The sequence below is a fragment of the Hyaena hyaena genome, unplaced genomic scaffold (assembly GCF_003009895.1).
Source record: "Hyaena hyaena isolate Hyena2069 unplaced genomic scaffold, ASM300989v1 scaffold_694, whole genome shotgun sequence".
Lineage (NCBI taxonomy): Eukaryota > Metazoa > Chordata > Mammalia > Carnivora > Hyaenidae > Hyaena > Hyaena hyaena.
In genome coordinates this window covers 206,618-225,185 of record NW_024081327.1, presented here as the reverse complement: position 1 = coordinate 225,185, position 18,568 = coordinate 206,618, and the positions used below count along the sequence as shown (strand labels likewise).

The following is an 18,568-nucleotide window of genomic DNA, read 5'->3' as shown; positions in this document are numbered from 1 at the left end:
GGGTCCACTTGATCCTAGGGCTAGCACACTCCATCTGCTCCTGCCCTTCCCTGTCCCTCTCCTTTACCCCTGCTGTGCTCTGTCACCAGCTGCCACTGGAGGTCAATTGGAGGAGTCTCCCATCTAGAACTTAACCCTCAGACTCTCAGATCCCCCTGCTGGCTGATAGCAGAAGCACTGCTTAGCGTTTTCCTTCCTTCCTTCCTTCCTTCCTTCCTTCCTTCCTTCCTTCCTCCCTCCCTCCCTCCCTCCCTCCCTCCCTCCCTCCCTCCCTTCCTTCCTTCCTTCCTTCCTTCCTTCCTTCCTTTTCTTTCTGTTTTTTGTTTTAAATGAATTAAGGTATTCTGATGACTGTTTGCTTTCTCTCTCCCACTCTTCCTCTTTTTGTTCTTCTGACTCCATAATCCTTAGTAAGCACTTTATGTTTTAGAGTCTCTCATTTAACCATTACAACTATCCATATGGTATGCAGAATTATTACTCCCATTTTACAGATGAAGACATTGAAGCCTAGACAGCTCTATAACTTGCCCAAGGTTACCCAGAAAGTAGCCCCAAACCAAGGATTGACTCCAGGTCACCCTGAGCTTTTTTTTTTTTTTTTTACATTTTATTAATTTTCATGCCCTACATTTTAGATCTGATTATGTAATTTTTTTCCTTTTCAATATTGATTAAGAAATGTGAGTAGGAAGATTAAATTCTCTTCACTAAAATTAGTAATGCCTTGAGAGGCTCTTGCTGTATCTCTCCCAGCATAAGGGCTCTGAAGGGAAGCAGCCATTTCGATAATCAGATTTTGAACTTGTCTGAGGAAAAGAGGTTGGAAAATATGAACTACAGAAGATAGCTGTATAGATGCTGAAAATCCATTTCTTTACCCAAAAAGTTCACATGAGATTTTGCAGCTCTTTTGTGAAATAATTGCTATGCTCCTCTGGCTCATCTGTCATGTAAAAATTCCAAGTGCAAGCTAAACATGTTTGAGGCTTGAAATTCATCGAGTACATCGAGTACAGATTTAGTACAGATTTGCCCAGGAGAGCAAATCCAAAATTACTTACTTTCCAATTTAATTTAAAAAGAAAACCAAAAAAAAAAGGAGAGTATAATTTAAAAAGAAAACAAAACAACCCCACTCCCCCGCCAACTTTTACAATTAGATTTTATGTTAAATTTAGGCCAGGTGTTAATTTTGTTTAACTGTTAAAGTATTTCCCAAAATATGTATTGGTCTTTACGAACCAAATTGATGACTCATTTGCCTGTCTTTACTCTGAAGTTCAAGTTTCAATTGCTTATCTCAGATGTTCAAGCTACTAGTGAAATTAGTGGATATTTTAAGACCAGGTGCTCAAGAAATGTTAAGTTATCATTAGTAACATCAATATTTATAATTTTTATTTTTCAATATAACGTCTCATACTATTAGAGCCTGTCTGGTAATTATATTTTAATAACATCTAGGACACTTCAAAGTACCCCTAAAGGTACCCTTATGAACCATCCAGATGTCATTAAAACGGAGTGGTTAACAGCCCTATCTTATAAGATGTGACTTTACGCTGCAGTGGGTAGTAGACATGAAATCCCAATCTCAGGGTGGTAAGGGAGGGGTCTTAGTCCAACTCAACTGAGTACAGATGAAATAAAAGCGAGGCTCAAGGAAGCTGTCTGCGGCTCCCCTCCCCCCTAACGCACTAGAAGCCCCAAGCTACCCCAGAGCCCTCGCAGCCTCCGCCCCGTCTGCCTGTCTGCTGCTCCGCCTGACTCTCCTCCGTTCTCTGCAGGCTGCCGCGCCACCGGCCGCCATGACGACTGCCATCTTGGAGCGCCTGAGCACCCTGTCGGTGAGCGGGCAGCAGCTGCGCCGCCTGCCCAAGCTCCTGGAGGACGGCCTTCCCAAGATGCCCTGCACCGTCCCCGAGACGGACGTGCCACAGCTGTTCCGGGAGCCCTACATCCACACCGGCTACCGCCCCACGGGCCACGAATGGCGCTACTACTTCTTCAGCCTCTTTCAGAAGCACAACGAGGTGGTCAACGTCTGGACCCACTTGCTGGCCGCCCTGGCCGTCCTCTTGCGATTCTGGGCCTTCGCCGAGGCCGAGGCCTTGCCGTGGGCCTCCACCCGCTCGCTGCCCCTGCTCCTCTTTATCCTGTCCTCCATCACTTACCTCACGTGCAGCCTTCTGGCCCACCTGCTGCAGTCCAAGTCAGAGCTTTCGCACTACACCTTCTACTTCGTGGACTACGTGGGCGTGAGTGTCTACCAGTATGGCAGCGCCTTGGCCCACTTCTTCTACAGCTCCGACCAGGCCTGGTACGAGCTGTTCTGGCTCTTCTTCTTGCCAGCAGCTGCCTTCTGCGGCTGGTTATCTTGCGCCGGCTGTTGCTATGCCAAGTATCGTTACCGCAGACCGTACCCAGTCATGAGGAAGATCTGTCAAGTGGTGCCGGCAGGATTGGCCTTCGTCCTAGACATCAGTCCCGTGGCGCACCGCGTGGCCCTGTGCCACCTGGCTGGCTGCCAGGAGCAGGCGGCCTGGTACCACACCCTCCAGATCCTCTTCTTCCTGGTCAGCGCCTATTTCTTCTCCTGCCCGGTTCCTGAGAAGTACTTCCCGGGTTCCTGTGACATTGTGGGCCACGGGCATCAGATCTTCCATGCCTTCCTGGCCATCTGTACGCTCTCCCAGCTGGAGGCCATCCTCCTGGACTACCAGGGGCGGCAGGAGATCTTTCAGCAGCGTCATGGCCCACTGTCTGTCTACACGGCCTGCCTGTCTTTCTTCTTCTTGGCGGCCTGCAGCGCTGCCACTGCAGCCCTCCTGAGGCACAAAGTCAAGGCCAGACTGACCAAGAAAGATTCCTGAGGCTGGCAAGTGGAGTGAGGTGTGGAGGCAGCCTGTCCTGATTTGGGGGAAACCTCAGTGCAACGTTAGGAGTTGACTTTTTGGTTTTTAAGAGTTGCTTTTAACTTAATACATATTTCCAAGGATATGCTATGGCATTGGAAAGCCAAAGGATTCAAGAATTTTGTGGTTATAGTTGTTGCTAATAAAAGGAGTATTATTTTTCCCTGTGTGTCATAACTTTACAAGATACAGGAAAAGAAGGGACCTTGGCTAAGATTCATGGGACACTAAGTTAAGGATTATCTTTCTGCCCGAAAACCTAGGGGGAATTCTGACTTTTGCCTCCAGGGGCAAGTCCCAGAGCTGAAGGGATAAAGAAGTTAGACGGGAAAGTAAGTACATGGCTGGTCCACACTGTATTGGAATGGCCATCCTACTGTGTTGGTTTTTGGTGACTGAATAAATTGACCCAAGAACTCGATTTCATTTGGATTTCAGATTGTTCAGGGTGGAGAAGTCAGAATCTTCAAAATGACTCAGTGAAACCCTTAGACACGATGAATTACTTATTAATCTGATTTCTGGTTCCATCTCTCTTGCCCTACTCTGAACACTTTTCTCAGGATGATGTCTGCCTGGCTGTTTTCTCTACAGTGCTGTCACTCCCATCTGTACCTTGCATGGTAATGTAGAGGAATACGAAGCAGTCATATTTCCAGGAAACGCTTGGATCTATGTGGACATTCAGAAAGCTTATTCTCATATAATAATAATGTAAATGGTACTAGAAAGTACAGTGCCAAGAGCCATCAGGAGACCCAGCCAGTAAGCTTGGATACTGTTTTATGTCATGGGACCCTTCTGTTCTATACCTGTGGACTGCAGTACTTGAAATCTATTAGGGCTGCCTTACAGGCCAGAAAATCTGGGGCTTGTGCTAGGGAATCTTCTCCAGATTTGGGCCAGCGTATTAACAAAACAAAACAAAAAAACTAATGGAGTGAATTGGTTCTGAGGGTCCCTCTAGGGACCCAATTATTTCAAGAGGAATCCAGGGTCTGGCCTCTTAACTAGATGCTGCCACATAAAGGACCCATATAACTACCCTAGTTTAGGGTCCTCAGGCAGGCAGTTATGCTTCAACTTAGAGATGAATCCTTAAAATAATCGAGCCCTAGGACAGATGAGCATGTGTGCTCACTGTGGGTTAATGCCTGAAGGTTCCTTTGCGTAAGAATGGTGAACGAGGTACCCTGTAGCTAGAACTTTCTGTTGTCCAGTAGCTTCTGTGGGATAAGTGGTACTTGCACTAGATGTGTTCTGGCCTCACAGCCTTCTCTGAGGACCGATTTGTGTACTAATCCAGTGAAGGGGGCTGTGTTGACAGAGGAGCCATGGGAGTCTTCTCAGATGCCATGTTTCCTAGCTGTATAAGGTCTCTGTTTACTACAAAGGAAAGTGCTTTGTTTTCACTCCAGTTTGATGAAATTCTTCTATTACTAGGTTATTTTGTTATCTTCATGTCTTTGTTTTCTTCCTTTCTCTGAGAAATTTGTGGATTTTGTGCCTTATAAATGGAAACGTATGAACACTTTACTTAATATGTGGCCATGTGGAATTTTCAATTTTGTGTTATAGGGATAAGAAAAAAAGAATGCATTGCCCTTCAACCAGTGGATGAAAGAAATGTCAGAGCACCAGAATTACTTATCATTCAAAAGACTCTGTCAACCTGCATTTTGGCAACAAACAAACCCTCAACTGAAACTTTCCTATAATCTTCATATCAAGAAAGCATATGTCTTGTCTGCTACATGGATTTCTCTGTTAATTCTTAAATACCTGAACTTCTGTGCTACCCAAGTGTCTTACATAAGCTTCTGGTGTCTAGTCCAAATTCATCACAAATAAAGTTGGCAAAACAGAAGCCAGTTGAACTAAACAAGGGAATGGGGGAGTTGTACAAACACATTGCAAGAGGGTCAGTTTAAAATGGGGACTAGAAAATGTTTGGAATGTTGTTTTTATGGATTCAAAGACCGTATTCTTTTAAAAATTGGAAGGAAGGTGTAAGTCAAGCCTTGAATATGGTGGTGGTCCCGGTGGATGTAGGCCAAAGGGAGGTACTTTATAGAAGAGAAAGCAGGAAATAGAGTGGTGATCTTCAAATGCAGGTGGCAGAGCAAGGCCAGCTGACACACTGTAAACAGTCTGTGACAAGTTCAGATAGACTAAATTCTTAGGATATTGCCACGAAATTATTACCTTAATATGCGCAGGTATTGGTCCCTCAAGTGATTGGAGAAAAGTATAAAATTTTTCACCAGAGATATTTGAGGAGCATTGGAGACTAGGTATCTCATTAAAATACCAAATACTTATTCAAAATATATAAACATAGGAAATGTAGATGTTTTAAACTACTCAGACTTTTGAAGGATTAAAGACGCCTTTTAGAACATTTTCATTAAAATGAGTGTATCAGCAAGGAACAGACCTAGTTTATTTAAAAGAAATAAGTAATTGATAAAGGAGATTATTTTACTCCACCATAGCCTCACCAACAGTTGACATTTGGAAATTCTACCAGTTATCTCTGTCTCTATTAAAATGTAAATTCCTCTGGAAAACCTAAACTATCAGTCATTTACATCTTGTGAATAAAAATTTTGATGGATTTGTATGAGGCCCTACTCAGGGGCATCTGAACACAGCAGATTGGGTACACATTTGCCTATTTCCCTCTTGCCTAGTACTTCCTGACTTGTAATTACCAATGAGCTAATGTTAGTACACTTCAGATGTTAAGGTTTCATTTCCCACCTCTGCTAAAAGTACCTCACTTAAAGACAATATTATTAGTCCACTATTGGAAGTTTAAAATAGTAGGAGCTCAGGCTGTGGAATGAAGGTAGCTCATTCCTGATTCTGTTACCCTCCTGTCCACAAATGGTACCTTAACTTAAGAACATTGTGTCCTTCAGATGCTGCACTGTAGTTTCAAGTGGGCCCTCCAGATGGCGCTCATGTCTTACTCAGCAAAGCCTTTGTATCCAAATCTTTGGGCTATTAATTGTGTTGGTCCTTGTTTTTTGTTTGATTGCTCCGCAAAGAAAAAATGGAACTATTTTCTGTTTATATTAATCTACTTACACGAATGGCCATTAAACAGATTTTGTATATGGATTGTTGAACTGTCAACAATTATCTTGTTTCTTTGACAAGGCTCTTTAAACAAAAAGTTTTATTTATTTTGAAAGAGAGACTACAGGCAGGGAAGGGGCAGAGAGAAGGAGAGACAGAATCCCAAGCAGGCTCCACACTGTCAGCACAGAGCCCATGGAAGGGCTCAAATTCACCAGTCTGAGATCATGTCCTGAGCTGAGATCAAGCATTGGATGCTTAACTGACTGAGCACCCAGGCACCCCTCTTTGACAAGGCTCTTGACAAGGGCTACTTTGACAAGTCCCATCTTAAAGAAAGATTTTATCTAAACAAACGTTGCCAGAAGGAGGAGGTCAGAACATTTTAGATCTACCTAGAAGTAGGATACAAAAGCTTAAAAAATCTTCACCCCCAAGCCCCAAAATACATATAACACCCTAAATTCCTACTTGTGAGTAGATCATATTCCCCCCACCCCAAAGCTATGGAGTTGATTTCCCTGAGGATTTCCATCTAATTGAATAAATACTTATAGTTTCATGGACCATAGTGCTAAAGATTTCAAAATTCTTTATTGATGGACTACATTTTAAAATATAAAAATTATGAATTAAGATTAGACTATAACAGCTATTATAATGGATGTATTGTGAAATGTGGCACCTATCAACCAAAGGACTTTGTAGCCCAACTCTTATATGTAAATAGGTGTGAGGAAAAGTCATTCTCCAGGCTACTCAGCTTTAGGCCATAGTACAATCACAATAGTAAGAAAACAGCATTTGTCTGGGTTGAGGCGCTGATGGAATTCTGGATGTCCCTCTCACCCAAACCCTTTTCAAGACCAACAGGGGCCCTACGTAGTTTGTAAATGCTTCTGTTGTCACTGTAATAGTTTAACCACTCTTCGGTTACTGGTTCATCAAGTATTTATAAGCACCTACTGGTGGCAGGCACCATATTGGCTCCGGAAATACCACAGTAAGGAAAAAAGAACAAAAACAAAACAAAACAAAAACAAACAAACCCAAGGATCTTTCCACAGAGAACCAGCATCTTCCCAGGGTGGACCATCACAGGGTAACCCTCTAGGTCTTGATCCCAGTCTGAGGGCCAGATGGCAGGCCAGACCCAGGGGAGGCTGGGACTTGCTTTGTGCCAGAACATTTCAAAAGGAATGAGCTCTCTTCCACCCCCAACCCACCCCAGAGGCTAGAAATATCTCCCCCACCAGCAAGGCTGTCACCTGTGGCCACCTCAAACCTTCTTGTTACTCCCGTTGAGTAATAAGCCCTTTTCACTGTCCTCTACTGTTTAATTCACTCTTGGATATACTTGACACATCTGGACACAGAGAAGCCCTATATTTCCACAGGCAGTAATTAAAAGTCACACGTGACTAAAGCCCCATCCTCCAGGGAAGGGCATGTAGGGTTCCAAACTGAGTACAGGTCCCCGATTTGGTAAATTGGAAACAGCATGTTGCACTCTGGCTGCCTCTTTTAAAAAGAAATAACCATCTTATCCTTTAAGGAATTTTTATTAAACTAATATGGAAGGGAAAGCATTGCATTCAAAAGAAAATTCATTTAAATATTAACTTCGAGAGCCTATGTATCTCAGGTAAGGGCTTTTCTTACCTAACATGATCTCAGAAAGAGGTATGCTCTGTATTTTAGACTCCAGGAGGCCTTGACCAACTCAATGGCTGCAGAATAACACCTCAGATCTTATCATGCATTATGCTTTGCAAAAAATTTCCATATCCATTTGAACTTCTACATAATTGTTTGAAGGAAGGCCAACCAGATCTCCACTAAATTAGAAAACACACTAAGAAAGTGGAAGGATTGGTTCAAAGTTACATAACTAGTTGTAATGTTTAAACTCAAACTGATTTCTCCTTCAGACAAATAGAGGGCTCAGCTAATCAGAAACATCAACACCCAAATATTTGCAGAGCCCTTTATGGTGTGTTAAGTACTTTTACCATTGTGCATACTTTCACCTAATCTCATTTTAACTTTTGACCCTAAATACCTCATGAATAGCTAGGGCTGTATGGTTTTCCTGCAGGTTAAAGTGACTTACTTCACACCTTGTCCTTGGATGCCAAATAAAGCATTCTTTGCACCTCACAGTCTTCTCGGACCCCAAAAGGTCATTGGCCACAGGCCTTTGGTGGCCTGGAGTATAACATCAAATCTCACTCTCCAGTGACAGGTTCTTGAAAATACCTTGATTCCTTGGATAAGAAATTCCTCTAGTATTGATAATCTTGCCAAGATTCTGCAAGCCCTCTCTTTCATCTTTCACTAGGATTATCAGTTCTTCAAACAGTTGGCTGTCCCAGGGATTTTGACAAGTGATATGACTTTGAATATGGGATTAAAAAAAAATTTTAATCTGCTTCATAAAAGAGTTATACAGATGTAGCAGAAAGCCCCCCATTTTTCATTTTCAAGTAATATATGCTTATTAAAGAAAATGCAAAAACATAGGGAAAAAAGATAATCAATGGACCCATCACTAAAATAAATCTATTCAGGGGAAAAATATGGCAAAATACTGTTAATGATAGGTAAATTAGCAGTGTCATATAAGACTCCCTGAAAAGACAGAAATTGGGATCTAGAAATTTTAAGCAACCGAATACTTTCATTCTTTTGTGCATCATCAACAGTCTCTGGCTCAGTTTACAGGAAGACCAAGGTAGTTACATTACACTCCCTTCAGACATTACACTGTGTAGGTAATTTGATGATACTGTGGCTGAGATACTGGCTCATGCAACAAAGCCAATGATACATTATCTTGTGTTGAAAGAATTCTTTGAAATGCCTCTCCTGAACCAAGCCTTACGAGAGTACCCTGCTAGAAAGACCTTCGCTGGAGGGGAGGCCTAGCCTGTTGAACGGGTGAGTATATGGATTCACTGATAGCGACTCCATGAACACTGAACACCACTAGGTGCCAAGCCCTGTTCTAGGCACCAGGAATACAGCAATGGCCGAAACACACAAATCCTTGCCCTTAGGGAGCTTACATTCAGAGATTGGAGGAGGGGTGAGACAAACAATGAACCAAATAGGTAAGTTATAGAGTATGTTAGAAGGTGATAGTGCCTAGGAGAAATAGCAAGAATAGGCCAGAGGGACAGGATGGGTGTTCAATTTTAAACAGGATCAGGGAAGACTACAGAAATAGATGAGGGAGTTGGATTTGTTTCTCTCCCAGGTAGAGGCAAGAAGTTTAAGGGCCCTGAGGCCAGAGCATGCTAGTCATAGCAGAAGGCTGCGATGAAGAGAGAGAGGGAGGGCAGTAGACAATGCGGACAAATTGTGAGAGTCCTGTAAGCACTTTGGCTTTTTCTGTGACTTCAGGACACGGTATGCTGGGGAAGAATTCTGCTCAAGAAAAGTCACGGTCATTGTTTACCTACATGGACTAATTACTAGTTGCACACTACCTTGCCTGTGGAGAACAGAGTAAATCCTGTGCCCTGCAATCTACACACTAAACCAGGTTATCATTAAGTTATTCCATTTATGGGCCAGCCACATGGACTCTGCATTCCCGCGGACAGTCTCTGATGCTCACAGGATTCTTCCCAAAGTTTTCTTAGCACTTTTTTTTTGAAGTGCTCAGAATGCTGACTTCCACTTCCCAGATAGGCTTTGAATGTTTCCTTGTTCTACTGACACTAGTTTGTACTCTGGGTAGTCCCTGGGCAAAAAAAAATGCAATGAAACATCCAGGGCAGAGTCTATAAACTAGGAAAAATAACATTTTTTTTTTTATTTTTAAAAATAAAGGAGTGATTTTTATTTATAAAAATAAAGGAGCTTGTGCTCAAACCTTGCCAAGTCCTTAGCCGAGATATTTTCTTAGATTCTTTCACTTAACCCTTCACATAGACCCCTTTGAGACAGATATTATTGTCTCCTCCATTCTGCAAATGAGGAACCTGGTAGATTAGGTAGGTTTGCCCAGAACTACCTGGCTAGTAAGTAATGGAATCTCACAGAAACTCAGGCCTTTGAATCCAGAATCTATGTTCTTAACAACTAAAACAAAGTGAATGTAGAAGGTCTTTCTAACTTCCCCATTGATGATTGTGTGAACTAGAAGTGTAGAATTGAGAAGGAAATGTAATGTGGGGTTTTTTAGTTGTTTTTATTTTTGTTTTTTGCCCTGATAAATGAAATAAACCTAAAGACGCAGTTTTTATTTCAATTCTAGGCACTTTGGCCAAGCATGAGTCCTTGGGCTGTTATTGATAGTGAAATTCTTAAATGTACTTCTGTGCTAGAATCCAATGCAGACCTAGTCACTTCACACATGTCAGTCTCAGGGGCCATCTGTGACCATCCAGAAATATTTCAAGGACTCAAACCAGCTTTAAGAACTGCTGACTATTCTCAGTTATTTCCTTACATTTCTCTAGGGAATACTTTCTCATCTTCAGGAGATATTAAGTATATCCTATTACTCATTAAAGTGAATTTGAGCACTATTCTGGGCTAGTGCAATTTCTTTTCCTTAAAGACAACTATGGAAACATGCAAAGCATTTCCACTCAGTGGTTTTTATTTTTATTTTTTTCCTTTTTCCAACAAGAACAAATCATTTTGGAATCGAATTTTACTGTGGGAAAAGGACCTTCGCACAAAATTTGTATTCAATAAGTACTAGGGGCAATCATTGTCATAATAATTATTATGATTTCTATCACTTTAGGCAGCGCAGGCACTAGGGGTTCTATACAAAAGTGTCCACCTTTTCCGTGGACTCTCAGAAGTATCTCAGCAGAGTGGCAGCTCTGTACCCATGGGAGAGATTTCTCTCCACCCACAACAGATTAAGACGTGTTTTATTTTCCCACGATTCTGCCTATATTTTGACCCATAGCTTTCACTCCATTTTCAAATGCCCACATGATCCCAGAGCAATTAGTGACCATTAATTCTGGCTCAGGCTTCTCATTTTTGAGATGAAACAACCAGAATCTCAGGTAGGTAAGCTGTCTGAGCTCACACAAATATTCATAGCATGGTAAAGACCCAAATGTGGTTCTCAAGCCTCCAACCTGGTGTTTCATTTTCTGTGAAATACTACATACGTGAAAAAGGAAGAGTGTTTGAGGTGTGCAACAGAAGAGGTATCAAGGGCATTTCCCCCTTGTTTCAAGGTTGGCATTTACCTGAACTAACGGATTTGCCTGTTCACATTTGGAATCTACAACTACAGTGGATATTACTCTAGTAATATAGTCACATTGCTCTCACATTTCTCTATCTCCATACTGTTAAACCCTTATTAGTTCAGAGATGTCTGACAAGCGGGATGACAAGGTCAGTGATCCCTCATGTGCCGAAGGAGGAATATCTTTTCCATCCGAGAGAGGATTGAGGCAGATTGTAAGAAATACTCAACGGAGGACTAGCCTTTAATGGGTGGTTTCTTAGTCTCTTTTGGTATGGGAATATCTCATCAGTAAAATGAGTGGGCTGCACTATGTCAATTGATTCCCAGGTTTTTACTGTGACCATGTAAAAAATATCTAGAATATGAATGTGTATGCATATACCTTTTTTTTTTTTTACAAATAGTTTATTGTCAAATTAGTTTCCACATAACACTCAGTGCTCATCCCCACAAGTGCCCTCCTCCATGCCCATCCCCCCTCCCCCCCACATCCATCAGTCCTCAGTTTTTGTCAGCATTCAAGAGTCTCTCATGGTTTGCCTCTCTCCCTTTCCCCCACCATTTCCGCCCTTCTTCTCCCCCTTGTTCCTCCGTCAAGTTCCTCCTAATCCTCCTATACGTGCAAACATATGATATTTGTCCTTCTCTGCCTGACTTATTTCGCTCAGCATAACACCCTCAAGGTCCATCCATGTTGCTACACATGGCCAGATTTCATTGTTTCTCATTGCCATGTAGTATTCCATGGTATAGATAAACCACATCTTCTTGATCCATTCATCTGTTGATGGACACTTAGGCTCTTTCCATGTTTTAGCTATTGTGGAGAGTGCTGCTATGAACATTGGGGTACATGTGCTCCTATGCCTCAGCATTTCTGTATCCCTTGGGTAAATTCCTAGCAGTGCTATTGCTGGGTCCTAGGGGAGTTCTATTGTTAGTTTCCTGAGGAACCTCCACACTGTTTTCCAGAGGGGCTGTACCAGTTTACATTCCCACTGTGTATGCATATATCTTGAAGACCTTTTCAGTAAATTATTCTTACCCGTATAACATGGGATACATCCTGATAATATTCTATTTTTTCCTTTTTTTTATAAAAAAATCTGTTGTCACAATTCATTGAGTAGATTTTCACAGCTACTAATGGAGACTGGCATGTTTGAAAAATACTGGGTGATCTCCAAGTTATTCTCTCATTTACTTGGTCATTTTACAGCTGTTTATGGAGTATTTATGAGGTGTTAGCACTGTGATGGGATCCAGGAAAATGGCAATGAACAAAACAAAGAGTCTGTCCTTGCAACACGTATATCCTGGGAAATCTCTGATTCTGCGAGGTAATGTTTCATAGGCTTTTTCAGAAGGAAGGGAATTCCAACTCAATCAGCTAAAGTCATAAAATGGGTTTGACTTAAGGGAGAGAAAAAGGCAGCAGAAACACAAATTGTTTTAACCCCCTGGCAGGAACCCACCGCAAGGCCAAAACAGTCTGAACCCAAATCGTGTGCGTCTGTGTCAAACGAAGAGTTCCCGAGGGTCCTAAATCTGCTCCTGTAACTGCTTGGAAGCCCCTGAGGATGTGTGTTTCTCCCCTTACCATACTTTACAAAAACCAAGGTGGCTTGACGGGGCAATCTTTTTAGATAAGAGCTTCCAGAAGCCGCAGAGTGAGTGGTGGAAATGAATGCAGCTAGCACTCTGCAGGACCCTCCTGCAAAGTCTTAGCCCTATGCTCACACGTTAGCCACACCCCCAGCGCTTCCAAACTTACAGGCTTATGATCGAATTTTCCAGAAACCACGTTGTACCATTTTTATTCAGCAGAGGGAAGTAGAGCACCCAAAATCATTGATTGCATAAATATCTGAGGGACACACACGCACTCCTGCTTGATGTATGTCCTGTGACTTTAGGTACTAAAGAATGTAATATCACAGGATTGAAAACAAATTCTGGGCAAAAGGCTGAAAAAGGAGATGCTTATTTTAGGTAACTGCTCTATTTATGCCTCTGCCAGTCTGATATCTCCCATCAGTTCCTGGAAGACTCATCTGGAATGAGACCCTCTTTTCAGTTTGGCCTGCTGGCAGTCTGATCATTCCCTATTTTCCTTCCCCCAAGTTTTGAAACACCTGCTAAGTCATGGTAAGACCATGCCTCCGTGGTATTCTGAGTCCAGGCTTGATACACAGCCTTCGGACCATGTGCCGCCTTCAGACCGTGGCACTTTTTACTTTAGCTGTTAAGGATGGTCAGGTTCCTGCTCTCTGCTACGTACTGCACGAAGTGGAAAATAGTGAGCACAAACTGACGTGCGATCCATGCTGAGTAGTCAGCCATTTTGGGAGAGATGAGATATAAATTTAATTATACAAAACCTCAGGGTTCAAGCAGTTTTCCAAAGTCTTCCCTTTATTTTTTATTCTCCCCCTTCTTTACAGCCTTGTCCCTTGCTTTTTTTTTTTTTTTTTTTTTTTAGCACTGGCCACTGCTCAAATAGAAACAGATGCCACAATAGACAACAGGCTTAGGTATGACTTCCCCTTTCCAGCCCTCATGGACTCCTTCCCTACCCAAGTGTAACCATGCAGTTAGTCTAGAAGGGCTCTTTCAAGTGTGACCATGGATTTACTTTTTTTTTTTTTTAAGATAGAGGGGAAGGCAGGATCATATAACTGGTAAGACATTAAGGTTATCATCAAGAGTCAGCAAGGATTACGGGTCCAGTGTTTTTGGGTACTCAGCATCAATGAGGTGGAAAGAAGTGAGAGAGGCATCTATCTTCTCCTTGAGAGTTGAATGTGCCCTTTTGAAATATTCCCCCAGGAGCCCAGGTCAGTGGCTAAGATATAATGCAATGGACAGATACTTTTAAAGTTTTCAGTAAGTTCAACAATGCTAACATACTGATTTTTTTTAAAAAAAGCATTAAATGCCTGACTTTCTATGACTAATAGAAAATAAAAATTTGTTTAAAGGTAAAAAAAGGAGAGGGGACAAAAACAGGAAACAGAAGTAGTTAGGACAGAGGAAGGTTAGCAAAAAAGAGACTGGGCAGGATGTGGTAGACAGCCACCAGTAACTGCTTCGGTGGGGCCCCTGGGTGGCTCAGTCAGTGAAGTCTCTGACTTTGACTTCGGCTTAGGTCATGATCTCACAATTCATGGGTTTGAGCCCCGCGTCTGGCTCTGTGCTGACAGCTCAAGAGCCTGGAGCTTGCTTCAGATTCGGTGTGTGTGTGTGTGTCTCTCTCTGCCCGTCCCCCGGCTCATGCTCTCTCTCAAAAATAAAATAAAAACATTAAAAATAATTGCTTCAGGGGCGCCTGGGTGGCTTAGTCGGTTAGGCGTCCGACTTTCGCTTAGGTCATGATCTCACGGATCGTGGGTTCGAGTCCCGCGTCGGGCTCCATGCTGACTGCCAGCTCAGAGCCTGGAGCCTGTTTCAGTCTGTGACTCCCTCTCTCTCTGACCCTCCCCTGCTCACGCTGTCTCTCTCTCTCTCCTAGAAATAAAAAAACAAAAAAAAAATAATTGCTTCAGGTGGCACCAGTGGATTAATGTCATAGTCCCCCTGAGCTTCATGCCCATTAGTGAAACCCGACAGGGGGATTTGCTCTGATAAGCAGCAATAAAACTGAAGCTGTTGTATTAGCAGTAAACTACCCATGACATGGAGATAGGCTTTCTGGGTCAGGCTTGCTAGTCTACCAAGTTCCTAAAGTGGCTCATTATCAGAAACAGCTGTCATAAAAATCAGATTCCTCGGCTCTGTTTCAGACGGAAAGAATCCCCAGTCTGAGTGTCAGGGTTTTGTTTGCTTTACGTTTTTATGTTTACGCTTTCCAGTGCTGATGGATAGTTGTTGCTGTTTCTCTTTCCTGAAAATGTTTCAGGATCAAGATTACATTTAAGGCATAATAATTTAAACACGTTTTACAAAAATCACCAAAGGTGACTTAGTTTTCTCTTTGAAGGACAGGCATTTTCCCTTGTTCTGATCTTCGCATTGCAGTTGCAGATAGGTGTAGAGATCAGGAGAATGGAGACAAGCACTCTAGCTCTAAGGTCAACATATATTGAATGTCCTGAGGCGAATATGCAAGGCCCAGTTTTCAGGGAACTGAGAGGGCGCAGAGAGGCAGGAATCGACACAGGTGAAGATGGAACAAAGATAATGCGGCAGTGGGAGGATTAGGGACCAGACGGTTACATTAGTTTATTGAACATCCTTGGGCCAGAGACACAACCGTAAATAATCCGCAGGCCCTCTGCAAACAAGCACAGGCCCGGGGTGTCACTTTCAACCGGAACCAACCATTCTCACTTTAGTGTGAACTGGGACAAGAGCCCTTTTCCCAGGGCTGGGAGAGGAATGGCCTGAACTCAAGGAGCCGGCGGGGAGCGTGGAGAACTGGGTGAAAGGAAAGGAAGCACCTTCCCCTCCGCTGCAAATCATCTAAGGGACCGATCCCACCCTTGGACCTCACCGCGACGACGACACCCTCTTCGCAGTCACCTCCTTCTACCCCAGCCCCCGACACGCCAGTCAAAACGCCTGAATCCGTCCCCTCCTTTCCAACTAAACGCCGGAGCCCAGAGGCAGCGCATGCGCACACTCTTTGCACCCGCGTCTCGGGCCCCGCCCCCAAGCTCCGCGCTCCGGAAGTTTGGCGTTACCATGGAGCTTCCCGAGGCCCGCAGACGCTGCTCGTGGCCCCGGCAACTGGGGCGCCCAACCCTCGAGCCGGGTGCAGGCTGCAGAAGCGGCCGCGATGGTGTCCAACCCTGTGCACGGCCTGCCCTTTCTCCCGGGCTCGTCCTTTAGGGACTCCACGGTGAGGACTTCTCTGCCCAGCCCCCACCTGGCCCCACTCGCAGGCGGCCTCGGACGGCTGCCCGCCGCCACCACGCTGTCGTCCCCCCGTCCAGCTTCTTCCTCTCTTTCGCGTCCTTTGCGCTCCGCCTCCTCTCTAGTTTTTCCAGTCCACCCAGGCAGTCCACGGGCCTCCTTGTTCTCATCCTCCCAGCTGCGCTCTGGAGCCTTGCTCCTCCAGTCCCCGCCTCTTCTCCCGCTCGGTCTGTTCGCCCCAGTTTCCTCCCAGGCTCTGGCTCGGTCCCCTCCCTAGCTCGTTCCCCCACCCCGAAGCCCTCTCTGCCCAGCTCCCTTCTGAACCGCCCTCGGTCCCCCAGCCTAGCGCCTTCTCCCACTCAGCCTCCCACAACTTCGTCGTCCTTCCCACCGCTTCATCATTCCCGCCCGTCTCCTTCCTTTTCCTTATCCTGGCTGGACCCAGCAGTCTCGGCCCTCCCCTCCCAGCTCGGTTTCCTGTCTCCTACATGTCATTTCCACGCAGTCTCCGCTTTCCGCCGGGTCCGCAGCCTGCCCTCCTCGTTTATGCTTCGATCTAGTCCCATCCCCTTTCCGTTCAGCACTTCCGCCTCGTCTACAGCTCAGTCCCACCTTCTCCCTAGTCCTGTTTTATCTTCTTTCTCAATTGCGGTGTCCCCAAAAGTGAGACTTTCCGCGCTCGACACTCGCCTATCTTCCTCCCAGACCGTCCCTTCCTGCTTTGTAGGAGATAATTCCATCCCTTCCCTTCGACCGCAGTTAATTACTTGTTTTTTTTCCCCCTCCCCCAGCCTATTCTTTTCTCTCTAGTATTTGTGTAAAAGATTCCTGATTAGATAGGTTTGCTCTTTCCCTACTTTAACTGTTTTTAGTTGTGTTCTGTAGACAGAATTGCAGAGGGGGAAGAAAAGGTTTTTTCCTTTCCTTTTTTTTTTGGCCTCCTCCTGACATAGTTTAGCCCTTGACAAAATTGTTTTGTATTTGTTTCAATTCAGACATGGTTACTGAAATATATGTTTGAAGATCAATATTGAGATTCAGTAAGCTATCATAAATGAGACAATGATAATTTATATTTGAATAGTTTAATAATTTAAGCCAAAAGTTCCTTTCCATGAGTATAAAGGTAAGATAAAATATGTAGTCAACTTATTTTCTTTGGGAAAATGAGTTGAAATTGAAAGTTTGGAGTTTGGATTCTGAGTCTCTTCATAATTATTCCTGGATTAAGACACAGCATCATAGAATTTTTGCTTCAGTGGACTTGTCCATTTTATGTAATTTAGAAAATGTTGTAGGTACATTCCTGTCCTGTGCAGGAGCAGCCTAAACATCTTTTAGTGAGTGTGGGTTACCCACAAGGCAGGGTTGAGTCGATTTGGGGGATTTACAAAGGTATGGACTGGATGGGCCAGGCTCTGAGAATATATATTGCTGTACTTCATGTAAGATGAACTGTGCATTGGACATATTTTATTTGTTTTTTTGTTTAAGTTTATTTTTATTTTGAGAGAAAGAGAATCCCAAGCAGGGATTGGGATGTGGGACTTGATCTCATGAACCTTGAGATCATGACCTGAGCTGCAATCAAGAGTCCAGCTGAGCCACCCAGGTGCCTGGACATATTTTATATTCTAAACACACTTGCCAAGTATCAATCTATCTGCCTTATTTGAAATTTGGAAAACATGGTCACTGTCTTTATTCAGCAGTGAAGAACTAAGTATATACAACACTTAGAGCATTCAGAGGGTGAACCATAATGACTAAGGGGCAGGAGGCTACCCAGCATCTGGTATTTTGTTACAGCAACCTGAACAGACTAAGACAGTTTGTAAATATTTTCTCCCATTCCTGAGATTGCCTTGTCATTTTGTTATTTCCTTTGCCTTACAGTACAGAGCTTTCTAGTTTGATGTAGTTCCACTTGTTTATTTTTGCTTCTGCTGACTGTGGTTTTGGTATTATATCCAAAAGTCAAGACCAGTATCAAGAAGCTCTTTTTCTTTGTTTTCTTCTAGGAAGTTTACAATTCCAGGTCTTATGTTTAAGACTTCACTACACTTTGAGTCAATTTTTGTGAGTTCCATAAAATAGGGATCCAGTTTCATTCTTTTGCATGGGGATACCCAATTTTCCTAGCATCATTTATTGAAGAGACTGTCCTTTCCCCATTGTGTATTCTTGGCACCCTTGTCATAGATAGTTGACCATATATGCATGAGTTTATTTCTGGGCTCTATTCTTTTTTTTTTTTTAATAATTTATTGTCACGTTGGTTTCCATATAACACCCAGTGCTCATCCCCACAAGTGCCCTCCTCCATGCCCATCACCCCCCTTCCCCTCTCCTTCCCAACCCCCATCAGTCCTCAGTTTGTTCTCAGCATTCAAGAGTCTCTCATGGTTTGCTTCCCTCCCTCTCCCCCACTGTTTTTCCCCTTCTTCTCCCCCACGGTCTTCCATTATGTTCCTCCTAATCC

The 18,568-nt window shown here is 43.5% G+C and overlaps 2 protein-coding genes across 4 annotated transcripts in view; both read left to right on the top strand.

Moving 5' to 3' along the window:
* The window catches only part of PAQR8 (progestin and adipoQ receptor family member 8), a 43,044-nt gene extending 37,000 nt beyond the window's left edge, over nt 1-6,044 (top strand). The window contains exon 2 of one of the 2 annotated variants that reach the window (XM_039217464.1): nt 1,791-6,044. In XM_039217464.1, coding sequence (XP_039073395.1) covers nt 1,812-2,876 — 1,065 coding nt within the window. In that variant the 5' untranslated portion in view covers nt 1,791-1,811 and the 3' untranslated portion in view covers nt 2,877-6,044. Of the gene's footprint in view, nt 1-1,773 lie in introns of both variants that reach the window. The other variant, XM_039217465.1, reaches the window with a different exon arrangement.
* Nucleotides 6,045-15,908: 9,864 nt separating this feature from the next.
* The window catches only part of EFHC1 (EF-hand domain containing 1), a 63,241-nt gene continuing 60,581 nt past the window's right edge, over nt 15,909-18,568 (top strand). For both annotated transcript variants that reach the window (XM_039217471.1, XM_039217470.1), the window contains exon 1: nt 15,909-16,072. In XM_039217471.1, the coding sequence (XP_039073402.1) occupies nt 16,010-16,072 (63 nt within the window). In that variant the 5' untranslated portion in view covers nt 15,909-16,009. The remainder of the gene's footprint in view (nt 16,073-18,568) is intronic.